We start from the raw sequence: 12,707 nt of genomic DNA, 5'->3' as shown, positions 1-12,707 counted from the left end.
CTCTCCTCTCCTCTCCTCTTCCACTTGCTCACCTCCTGATCCTTTCTGTCCCTTTCTCTCTTCTCTCTACCATCAACACTGACCGTTGCCTTTTCTCCCACCTGTGCTGACCATAAATTTTCTGAACAGAATGAACAGGTGTCAGAGGTTTCACAAAAAGGACTCAGTTTGCTGCAGCCTCTGAACTTTGAACTCAATCCTGGAGGGAAAAGCATGTCTTGTGCCAAAGCTACAGGGGGAGTATTACAAGCAACAATATTAAATATGACACCTATCTGTCCATCAAATGGTCTTTCTAATCTAAAAAAAAAAACAAAACAAACAAACAAAAAACACAAACCCAACCAAAAACCAAAGAGTCAAAGTGATTCCCATTAGGTCAGTCCTGACTCACGGCCTCCCCACACGTGTTAGAACCTCACTCAGAAGAGTTGTTTGTCTGTGAGCCTTGGTAGTAGATCATCAAGGACTCCTCAGATGGAAATAATTGATGGATTGAATAAAAACTCCTGCCTTGCCTAGGCCATTTTCTTCGACCTATCTCAGGGTCCCCCAGTAGCTGCTATCTGAGGGCAGTATCTGCTTGTCCAGTAGAAGCAGGCAGGAGATGAGAGTAGAAGTTCTGCTATCTAATCCTCTCTGGTTGGTGTCCATCCCCACTGTGGGTACAAGGGAGAGGGAGTCTGATTGGGCAACTCGAAGATCTAGGAGTCAGGCAAACCTGGGTTCTCACCCTACAGGCATCTCTATCTTGTTGTGTGAACTTGGACAAGCCTTTTCATCTCTACGTGCTGAGTTTCTTCCCTCTGTGGCAGGAAGGTACAGACTGTAATCCTAGGTGATGGGGCTCCTTGGATGTTTCTGGCACATGGAGGGTATAACAGTGCTTGGGGTGACAGAATAGGAACTGAGGTCAGGTTATGGGGAGGCACGGAGGAGCCCCACGGGTGGTGGGTGTGGGGTCAGAACTCCCTCTGAAGCACCATAACTTAAAGGATCTTTACTTTCAGAGCTGACAGTAGAGAGAATGTCATCGCTCCTGACCCTGGCACTGTTGGTGGCTGGGCTCTGCCCTGTTGTCTTGTGTTCAAACAGCACACTCACTCAGGAGAATCAAGTCAGTGACAACGAGACCCACCTGAACCTGACCCTGGCCTTCAACAACGCCGACTTCACCTTCAGCCTCTACAAGCAGTTGACTTTAAAGAAACCCAGCAACAACATCGTCTTCTCACCATTGAGTGTCTCTACAGCCTTGGCTTTTGTGGCTCTGGGGGCCAGAAACACGACCCTGAGAGAGATTCTCCAAGGCCTGAAGTTCAACCTCAGAGAGACCTCTGAGACTCAAATCCACCAGAGCTTCCAGCACCTTCTGAACACCTTCAACCACACAGGTGACAAGATGAACCTGAGTCTGGGCAATGCCTTGTTCCTAGAAGAGAGCCTGATGCTGCTGGAGAAGTTCAAGGAGGACGCCCAGGAGCTGTACAGAGCTGACATCATCCCTGTCAACTTCCACAACACCTCTGCTGCTGTGAGACTCATCAATGACTACGTGGACCACAAAACCCATGGGGAAATCATGGACTTCATCAGTGGCCTTGACCCTGACACTCTCATGATCCTGGTAAACTACTTCTTCTTTAAAGGTGAGTGTGGATTGGGTTTCCCAGGGAAAAAACAACTTAGTTGTGGCACCAAAGGGCCATTTCTCTACCAGCGGCAGGAAGGGAAAGCCACCGAGTTGTGTGTGGGCTGGGCCCATAGCACAGTCACGTTCATGGCACTGCTCTCTGTTCAGGGACTTTTTCAGACATGAGTCTGTCAGTTATTCTTGAAAGTGTTTGTTTTAGGACCAGGTGTAGCTGAGTGTTATCTCATCGATCCTGACTCAGGTTAACATTGTGTATGTGGGACAGATTGCTTCACAGTATATTCAAGCACTGACCTCCAGAAATAGATTATCAGGCTTTTTTTCCAGTGCACATCTGGATTATTTCAAATTACTGACGTTTTAAGTAGGACTTGACCCTTAACCTCTATTACCACTCGGGACTCTATCCAAAGACTTCTCTTCATGGACTTCCAGGTGGCCAAGTATACCTTACTCTCTTGCTTCTGAGCTCAGCATCCATTGGATTTTGCAAGCTGTAGAAAACACTGGAGGAAACTGCCCACCTTGGAGCCACTCGTGCATTTGAACCATCAGCAGCCTCGGGTTTAGCATCACAACGCCCTACTGACTTTGCCACGAGAGCCTCCTGCTACACAATTCACTCCCTCCTGCCCTCACTCATTGCTACTAAGTCAGAACTAACTCACAGCTAAACCACAATTGGGCTTCTAAGATTGCAATTTGGACAGAGGGTGATTGTCCATCCTTTTCCCCTGGAGCTGCTAGTGAATTAAACTACTGCAGATGCATAGCCTTTCGTTTAGCAGGTCCTTTCTTTACATTTAGATCCAACCTAAGTAGTTGGTTTTGGAGGCTGTAGAGATGAGAGGGGCTGTGTAGGACCGAGAAGGGCTGCAATCTTGGACTTAGAAAGCCTGAGGGTAGAGCAGGACCAAGTGAGAAGTTGAAGTAGAAAAAGCATGGCCACCCAGGAGCTGACTCTACTTGCATTAGATTCTACCTAGAGGAGAAGGGAAAAAACTAGGAAACTCACATTTACATGTTTGGAAACCTATGACTACTTTGTTCAATTTCAGCTCTGAAGGGTCAGTGATGGGGTCCCTATTTGTTAAGTAGGGAAATAAAGTCCTGGAAAACAGAGGGACTTATCCCAGGATACAGCTAGTGCATGGTAGAGATTCAAACTTGACATAGACCATTCCCAAATTCTTTTTTCATCTTCTTTTTAGTTTGGGAAGAAATTGTACTAAATCCAAAGACTAGAGCAGAAACCTAAATCTAAAGCCCAGATTGGCATAGTTTCTGGAAAAGGTGAGATCATAATTAGGCTAGATGTTAACATCACATTGATGTCCAAAGCAGATCATTTTTATGACCTTTACAAAATGTCACTATCATTATTAGATTTAGAATCTCAGCCATGACTGTATCTTACACAGGAATTGCAGTTTTGTTTTGTTGGTGTGTGTCAAGTCAGCTGTGACTCAGAGCATGCCTATGAACAACAGATCTGAATTTGACCTTAATCTGTGCCACCCTCACCGTCTCCGACACACTGGAGCCCACTGGTACGGTCACTGTGCCAGTCCACCTCCTTCAGGATATTCCTCCCCTACACTGACCCTCCACTTCACCAAGCGTGATGTCCTCCTTCAAGGGCTAGTCCCTCTGCACAATTTGACCAAAGTATTTGAGATGAATCTCTACCATTCTTGCCTCCAAGAAGTACCATGTTAGCACTCTCTTCAAAACATGCTTGTTTGTTCCTTGGAAGCCCATAGGATATTCAGTACTTTTTTCCAACACCATATCTCAAAAGCATTGATCCATGTATTATCCTCAGTCATTGTCCAACTTTCAGACATATAGGAAGTAATGAAAAAGACCATGGCCTTTATCAGGTGTACCTTAGTCCTTAAACTGATGTTCTTGTTCTTCAGCCCTTTGGAGAGGTCCTAAACAGCAGATTTTTTCCCAATGTAATATATCGTTGGATTTCTTGATTGGTGCAATAAAAAATAATGATTCAAAAGATTGTAGAAGTTATCAAACAATATAATTAATATTATATGCAAACAAAATCTTATTCAAGATTATTAAAATATTGTTAAAACAGTACATTAAAGAGAACTGCCAGAAATTCAGGTTGGATTGAGAAGAGATCATGGCACCAGAGATATCACTGCTGATGTCAGATGTATCGTGTCTGAAAGCACAGAATACCAGAAGGATGTCTATCTGTCTTTTATTGACTATGCAGAGACATTTGATAAATTATGGCTAACATTGAGGAGAAAGGGAATACTAGAACACTTAATTATGCTCATGCAAAATTTATACCTAGGCTAAGAAGCTATTGTCTGAACAGAGTAAGGAAGCACTAGATGGTTTAAAATTTATAAAAGATATATGTTAGGGCTATATCCTTTCTCCACCATACCTATTCAATCAGTGCATGCAACAAGTCACAAAGTCCCTCAAAGTTGGGAGGATGTGAAATGCTTACTGCAGAAGATCAAGGACAACAGCCTTCAATATAGATTGCATCTCAACATCAAAAAAACAAAAATCTTCCCTGGTTCAATAGACAAGATTACAATAGAAGGACAAAAGACGGAAATTCTCTTTGAGTCAAAAGAATGAGTTGTATCATATACCATCAGATTGACTTCCACTCATGGCAACCCAGTGAATGACTGGCCCAAACCTGGCCCTATTCTCGGCTCACTTCACAATCTCTCTGCCATGATGGAGCCCACTGCTCAGTCACTGTCAGTCTACCTTAGTGAGGGTCTTCTTCCATTCTCAGACCTGCTGCTACCTTTCCCAGTGTGATGTCTTTTTGTAAGGACTGGCCCCTTACTAAAAACAAGAGATAACGTTTTACCATCCATGCCTGCAGAATTCATCAGGACCTAGGAGCCAGGGGCCCATCCCAAAATCTAAACAAAATTTGTTTCCCTAGGAAACAGTCAGAGTTCCATATCACACCTTGCTATTCATATGTCTGACAGTTTCTATGGTTTTCTATCATAACACTTATCTGTCAGGTCCTTGTACAGGGAGAACTGAAGGCCCAATCAGCCCCAGAAGCCAGCTGGGGCCAGAGAAGGTGGTATTATGCAATGATATTCATTTGCCTGATTGTTGGCCTGGTTTTCAGTTGGAGGTATTAACACCTAACTGTCAGTCTATTGTACTGAAAGAGTTATTTGCATGCTGCTACTTATTTTATCACTTGAGTGTATATATGCTTGTTCATTGTTTACACTTATTAGTATAGTGACTTGTCTGTCAGTTTGCTGTACTGGAGTACCTGATTCAGGCCACGGTCTTTTCAACCACTTGCTTTGCATGTGAGAGCAGGGCAATGAAAAAGGATGACTAAAGAAGAATTGATGCCTTTGAGTTGTGATGTTGGAGAAAGTACTGACTATCCCCTGGACTGCTGATGAACAGACACGTCTTAGAGAACGGGCAGCCAGAGTGCTCCTTGGTGAAGTTCTGCCTCACATACTTTGGGCATGTTGTTAGGAGTGGTTATTCCTTGGAAAGGAACATCATATTGGAAAGGTGGTGGGTCAATGGAGGAGAGGAAGATTCCCAACCACATGGCGTGACACATGTTGACTCCAGTAATGGATTTAAGTATGTCAAAGTTGATGAGGGTGGCCTAGGATGGGATAGGGTTTAGATTTACTGTTCATAGGCTGTTCCTGTTCATAGGCTGTTTATAGTTGTATTCAATTCAATTCAATTCAACTGCACCTAAGAACAATGGTAACAGCAACAACAGCCATCTTTTTATCTTGAGAAGGAATTGTATTGACACAGTGACTAGAACAATGAGATCAAACACAGCAATGAACACACCACTGTTTCTGTTATGAGTCACAAACAGCAATAAAACACATGCAGCTCCATTGACCATTTTAGGCTTGGATAATAGCCTCCTGGCTGCAGTATTTTCCAAGTCAAGCAATTCTATTTTTACAAGAACTCTGGGGTGACTAAAAATACTTCCAAAGAGTTCTTTGTTCAATGAAGACAGGCATACAAGGGTTAGTGGCATGGTCATCTTCCAGTCACCCACTTCTCTGCTTGCTCCCCCAATCTTAGCCAAATGGAAGAAACCCTTTGACTCTCGAAACACGTACAACTCCACGTTCCACGTGAGCAACGCGAAGTCTGTGGATGTGCCCATGATGAAAATTTTGGACCTGTTTATACCTTACTTCCGGGATGAGCAGCTCTCCTGCACAGTGGTGGAACTGAAATACACTGGTAACAGCAGCGCCCTCTTAATCCTCCCAGATGAGGGCAAAATGGAAGAAGTGGAGGCCAGGTTATGCCCAGAGACACTGAGAAGGTGGAAAGAGTCAATCAAGGAAACGTGAGTATCCCTTGGGCCCTGAACTGTGTGTGTATGAATTTTCCACTTTCCTTCACCACGGCTTCCATTTTTCTTCACTTTGCCCCAGATGTAGTCACACCATCTTCAGACACTTGAGATGTTATAGAATCTTTCCATACCTATACCAAAGCACAGGTCTGCAGGGATAAGAGAACCTCTATAGTGAATGAGGTTATAGAAAGGTTCTGGGTATGTGATTAATTTTGAGTTACGGCCTCTACTACTTTGGGCCCGAGTTTCTCTCTATAAGGTGACGGCATTGGATTCTGCCTGGGCTGAGGCTTCCTGTGACTCTAACATGCCCTATTCCTGAGGAATCCTCACCACAACTCCTGTCACTCACATGTGGTTTCTCTTTTTGTGCTCTTGAAGGTGGAGGGTAACAGAAGGAATTGTGATAAATTGAGATGGGACGATGTTTGAGAATCAGCTTGAGCAGGCTAAAGATTAAACACTTTCAGTCAGTCATTTACTCACAAAATGTTAAGTCAGCACCTATAATTTGTCAGGCATTATTTTAGACTCTGGGAATATATTTACGACTAGCATCGCTGCCTTCATAAAGCTTACATTTTAATCCAGTGGGTAGAAATAATAAATATAAAAAAGACATATGGGAGAAAGCAAAAAGTGTCATAGGGAGAAAAGCAAGACAGATCAGAAGGAACAGGAAAACTTGCACAGAAAGTTGTTTGTCACTGTAAATGAGGTGATTCTCCAGGAAATGTTTGAGCCACCACCACATGCCAGGGATGAGCAGAGAAGTTATGCAGCTGCTGCCTGGGAGGGTGCTGTTCAAAAGGGAATAGCCAGACAGAGCCACTAAAGCCAGAACGAGACTGGAATGCTTCACCATGAAGAGGACCGTGTGCCTGGAACAGAGTGAGGAGGAGAATTAGGAGATACGGGGAACAGATCATCTGGGAGGCTGGGCTCTGTGAGGAGGAATGTGGCATCAGGATTGGAGGAAGATTCATCAACAACCTGCATTATGCAGATGACACGACCTTACTTGCTGTAACTGAGGAGGACCTGAAGGTCTTGCTGCAGTCGATCAAGGACTTAGGCCTTAAATATGAATTGAAGCTAAACATTAAGAAAACAATGATTCTCACCACGGGGCCAACTGGCAATATCATGATAGATGGTGAAGAGACTGAGATTGTTAACAGCTTTAGTTTGTCTGGCTCCATAATCAACACTTCAAGTACCAGCAGCCAGGAAGTCAGAAGACAAATCACATCAGGAAAGTCTACTGTCAGGGACATCTCCAGAGTACTGAGGAACAACGATGTCAGTCTGGAGACTAAGATGTGGTTGATCCAGGCCATGGTCTTTGCAATTATATATGATGCATCAGAAATCTGGACAATGACTAGGGATAATAGAAGGAGAATTGATGCCTTTGAGCTGTGGTGCTGGAGAAGAATACTGAATATACCATGGACTGCTAAGAGAACAAACAGATTTTTTCTGGACAGGGTGAAAACAAACTGCTCCTTAGAGAAGCTTCTGAAGCTCTGACATACTTCAGGCATATTGCAAGGAGAGACCATTCTGTGAAGAGGGGCATTATGCTTGGGAGAGTGGAAGGATAGGCCAGGAGGTTAAGACTCTCAATGAGATGGATTGACTTAGTGACTGGAGTAATAGTGTGTCAAAGACAGTAAGGTTGGCTCAGTGTAGAGCAGGCTTCAGAGCTGTTGTACATAGGGTCGCTATGGGTCGTAGGTGACTCAATGACGCATAACACCACCACCAACAACAACTGGTGCAAGGTGTGAGGCAGGTCATAAAGAGAATGTGTGCTTGATTCTTGAGTGAAGCAGTCTTTGGAGGGCTCTGAGCCTAGGAGTGCCATGATCTGAATCCTGAGTTAATGGGTTACCCTAGTTTAGTGAAGAACACACCGTAGAGGCAGGAGTGGACCCAAAACGCACCTGGGATCCTGGTGCTGTCACTTGGCCCAGAGCGGGTGCCTGAGACCTCCTCACTGAGGAGGGAGGGATGTCGAGTTTAGACAAATCTGAAGAGAAATCCACCTGACAGAGAATTCAGGGCACCCAAATCAAGGAGACAGGAAAGGCAGAACAGTAATCCAGGGACTAGACTATGGAATGGGAGATAGTTTCCCTCTGGGGGCTCCAAGGGCAAATATTTATTTCATGCCTCCCTCTTAAGTGTCTTGTGTTCGCTCTTCCTGCAATCGCAGGAGTTCCTTGGCCGTAGACATCCCATCAGTTTCTGTTTCCATCTTTTCCTGTCTTTCCTGAGTGTCACCTATGTCTTTTTATCTCTAACGGTCCCTTTCTTGACATAAGAACGAGTCACTAGATGTAGGTTCCATCTGAATCCCATTTGATGTCACTTAACTTGGTCAGATTTCAAAGGCCCAGTTCTCAAATAATATCCAGTTCACAGACACCAAGTTGACAACTTCAGCATGTCTTGTGGGATAGAATTCAACCTTCAGTCAGCACTTGGAGGTCTAAATGGATACTTCATGGGTTAAGAAGTACATGTGCAGGAGGAGATCAAGAAATAAGGGTAAAAATGACACAGTTCCATTGAGAAACAGGTGGTTGAGAGAGAAAGCCAGCATGACCAGGAAGTGGGCACCAAATCAGTCAGAAGCTGACCTTTTACTTTTCTCATGTTCTAGTCTCATAGACGAGCTTCATCTGCCCAAGTTCTCCATCTCCAGTCACTATAATCTGGAAGAGATTCTTCCCCAGATGGGTATAAAGGAAGTCTTCACTTCCCTGGCTGACCTCTCAGGAATCACAGGAGCCAAGAACGTGATGATTTCCCAGGTAAATCTTTAAACACTGTATGACTCACCTTCTATGCTTGAACTCGAATGATAAAGGCCGAGTGGACAATTGGAAAATAGTGGAGACTTAACAGTTACAGTAAGTATCTGCGTTCCTCTTTATTCAATGGCCTGGTCTGTTTTCCACCCCTTAACTAAAACCAGGTCATGTGTGTTAACCAACTCCAACTACTGTATTTGGAGGCAAAGCCCGGCTCCCCCACCACATAGTGGGACACAAAGCCTGTCCTGGGAAGAGCTGGGCTTGGACTCCACCACTCACAGCACTGTTACTCTCTGTGGACAAGTCATTCAAGTTCTCTACTCCTCATGAAGTTCATCTGTAAAACTGAGTGATACTTCTTAGCTGATGTGCAGCTCTTGACATGGCAGCTAATAGACAACAATGCAATGGTATATGACGCTGGAGGAGTCTTTGAGGCATAGTATTAAAACATTTGTCTGCTCACCAAAAGGTCAACGGTTCAATCTCACCAGCTGCTCCATGGGATAAAGGGAGCAGTCTAATTCCATATTTACACAAAGGCAACCCCTATGGCAGTTCTATACTTTCTTACAGGGTTGCTATGAATTGGAATCAACTCAATGGCCATGGGGGGTTTGGATTATTTGAAGGGTGCAAAGTAAGTTCAGAGCACCAGTGGGGACATGAGATGCCCAGAAGACATGACTAAGGGGAGATCAGTCAAAAGAGAGGGGCCACTGGTCATACCCCTTACCTACTCTGTGCCATGTGCTTGCTCCGTGGAGTGCAGTAAGTTCTGCACCCACCTTCCACAAGGGAAGAATAGACGGATGGCATGTATGTGTGTGTGTGAGTGTGTGTGTGTGTGTGTGAGAGAGAGAGAGAGAGAGAGAGAGAAAGGAAAAAGGAAGAGGAGGAGGAGAAGAAGAAGGAAAACGAGAAGGAGGAGAAGCAGAAGAAGAATCTGCCGCTGCCACCACCTATGGTGGGTCAGAACTCAAAGCTACTTATTAAAAGTTCTTGTGAATTCCACATGGTTAAGCTGGAGAACGAGAGCCCCAGAAAGTAGTGCTGGTCCATTGGAGAGGAAGTGTGTGCGTCTCTGCTCACCCCAGTGGGGCTGAAGGGGAGTTGCTACTCAAAGGCCACCAGAGTGGGCGTTTGGGAGTCATCACGCATGATGGACTCGGGATTCAGATCATGCTGCCTCCACTCTTTGCCTGCACAACCTGGAAACACACTACAGTGCTGAGCCTCGGCTGGTACTTCTGTGCAAAGGGATTATGCAAACTACTTAATAGCACTAGTGAGAAGAAGCTTGTCTTACAAGGAGCACACCCTTCAGAGGCCAGTAGTAGATACGATGGAGGAGTGTTAAATGTTCTCTCAGCTGCCTGAAGCCAGGATGACTGCTTCCTGCCAGGCCCTAGCGCTGCCCTTGCCCCTGCTCCTGGTATTAATGCTCTGCTGTCCCCACAGGTGGTGCACAAGGCTCTGATTGATGTCACGGAACAGGGCACAGAAGCAGGTGCTGCCACAGCCGTGAAGTCCATGAAATTAAGCCCTAAAGAAAGTAAATTAAACATTTTGCATTTCAATGTACCTTTCCTGTATATCATCATCTCTGAAGACAAAGGGACCATCTACTTCATGGGCAAAGTCTTCAACCCAGAAGAAGCTAAGACGGTCCTTAAGAGTGATGGAGCCCCACTCAGCAAGAATGAAACCAGCCAGCATTCTGTCTGATAGCAGTCTGTCATCTGTGTGGCCGAGCTTTGCCTGGCACTCTCCTTACCTGTCTGCACGTGCTGGGGACAGCTGTAATGGTTGTGTGACAGAGACTCGAAATTTTTCCTGACACAAACAGCAAGCTGCTTGTTCACTGCAGCGGCTATGAGTTCTCCCAGAAAAATAAAGAAATTTCCTACTGAGTCAGACTCTTTGTTGGTACTTTCTACTCTGGTCTTAACTCCATGCCCAAGTGGCTGCCTACGCCCAAAGGACCGCTCAGTTGAGATCCAAGCCAGCCTGGGGCACTTGTCTTTCTCTACTTGACAAAGCATACAGCACTGTTACAACAGCTGTTCAGTGGAGCTTCTCACCTGAGCTCTTGCTATCTGTGGAGCCATCTTCCTCTAAGTCTGTGCAAATGAAACACAATGTAATTTGTTGGGGGGAAAAAGAGGAGAGGAGTGAGTGGGGAGATAAGCACAGGATTTGAGACAAACCTTCATCTTTTACACTTTGGAAACGTAGCTAGGCAAGTTTATGCCTTGGAAAGGGACATCGTGCTTGGAAAAATGGAGGGTTAGTGAAGGCAAGGAAGGCCCCCAATGAGATGGATTGACTCCAGCAATCAGCTCTAGTGTCTTGGAGATGATGATGGTGGCACAGGAGGGAGCTGGGTTCAAGATGACTGTTTTTAGGGTCACTATGAGTCCTTGTCACCTCAACAGCATCTAACAACAACAAGCAGAAGTTGGACTTGCTTCCTCTTTAAAGAGGAGACAGTGAGTGTGAGAGTGTGACTCCCAGAGAGTGGTCAGAAAAATGAGGGGCTCCCTGCAGGTGACTCAGTATCCCCTGTTGTGGAGATGATATCTGAGAAGGGCAAGGGCCAAAGTCCTAGAAAAGGAGATAAGGAAAGAACACATCTAGAAACTTCTAAGTCCTGGAAACACAAATGAAAAATTGGGGACAGGGCTGGAATAGAGTCTTTGTGGCACAAAAAGTTTGCATTCAGTTAAAGATTTTGCTATTCTTGCCTTTGATGATAGAAGGGAAAGTTGCTTGCTGAACTGAAACTTGGACTAAAACTAGGACTTGCATTGGGTCATATTCTTTGTCTCCCTCACTCTCCAACTTATTTCCCTAATAAACACTATTCTTGGTTGTTGTTGTTGTTGTTGTTATGTGCCGTCGAGTCGTTTGCGACTCATAACGACCCTATGCACAACAGCCCTAAACCCTGCTCTATCCTGTGCCAATCTCACTGCCTCTGACACACCCATCCCGATTACCCCGGTCACTGAATCGATCCACCTCATAGAGAGTCTTCCCCTCCTGCGCTGTCCCTCCACTCTACCCAGCATGATGTCCCTCTCTAAAGACCTGTCTCTCCTTACAACATGTCCAAAGTATGTCAGATGAAGCCCCAGAATCCTTGCCTTCTTGGTACCACAAAATAAAAAAAAAAAAAAGTTTGCATTCAACTACTAACCTAAAAGTGGGCAGTTCAAACCCAGGCCATGGGAGAAAGGCCAGATGATCTGCTTCCTTAAGGATTAACACCAAACACCATTTGCACTCTGTCAGTTTCCACTCGTGGAGACTAACATTTATAGGAGATCTGTCCCCCAGAGCTGCTTTATGGAATCAGACTATAAAGCTCTCTCCCAGAGAGGCTTGTGGTTTGGAACTTTTGGCTGTTCGGTTTGCAGCCAAAGAGTTAATCTAATGATTTAACCCTGAGACATCAGAATTCCTTCCGTGAAGAACAAAACCCCAACCCCCACAATGGAGCAGTTCTACTCTGTAACACAGGAGTTTGCCATGAGTCAAATTGACTCTACAGCAATAAGTTTTCCATTTGTTTGGTTTTTGTGGTGGTGGTGTTTTTTTTCAATTGTGATGTAAATGCAAGTTTATAAATTAATTTGGTTTCTCATTCAACAGCTCATACATATTTTGGGTTTGTGGTGGAAGGCCGTGATACCACTAACATGTACAGGTATGTGGTTTGCTGGTTTACCCCACTAACATATACAGGTGTGTGGTATACCCATCAGTCTACATGAAGTCATGATAGTGTGAACTGCCAGGTCCAATCAAAGTTTAGGTTCCCCATTTCTGCAAGCAT

General features: G+C 44.8%; 1 protein-coding gene across 1 annotated transcript in view; it reads left to right on the top strand.

Annotated features, from left to right (window-relative positions):
- Positions 1-10,594, top strand: part of LOC102870299 (alpha-1-antichymotrypsin-like) — a 19,689-nt gene extending 9,095 nt beyond the window's left edge. Inside the window, exons 2-5 of the mRNA XM_006879192.1 lie at positions 1,011-1,649; positions 5,756-6,029; positions 8,713-8,863; positions 10,328-10,594. Coding sequence (XP_006879254.1) covers positions 1,011-1,649; positions 5,756-6,029; positions 8,713-8,863; positions 10,328-10,594 — 1,331 coding nt within the window. The remainder of the gene's footprint in view (positions 1-1,010; positions 1,650-5,755; positions 6,030-8,712; positions 8,864-10,327) is intronic.
- Positions 10,595-12,707: the final 2,113 nt, after the last annotated feature.

The sequence above is a fragment of the Elephantulus edwardii genome, unplaced genomic scaffold (assembly GCF_000299155.1).
Source record: "Elephantulus edwardii isolate Elephantulus edwardi_28Jun2011 unplaced genomic scaffold, EleEdw1.0 scaffold00002, whole genome shotgun sequence".
Taxonomy (NCBI): domain Eukaryota; kingdom Metazoa; phylum Chordata; class Mammalia; order Macroscelidea; family Macroscelididae; genus Elephantulus; species Elephantulus edwardii.
This window is presented reverse-complemented; position numbering and strand designations above follow the sequence as displayed.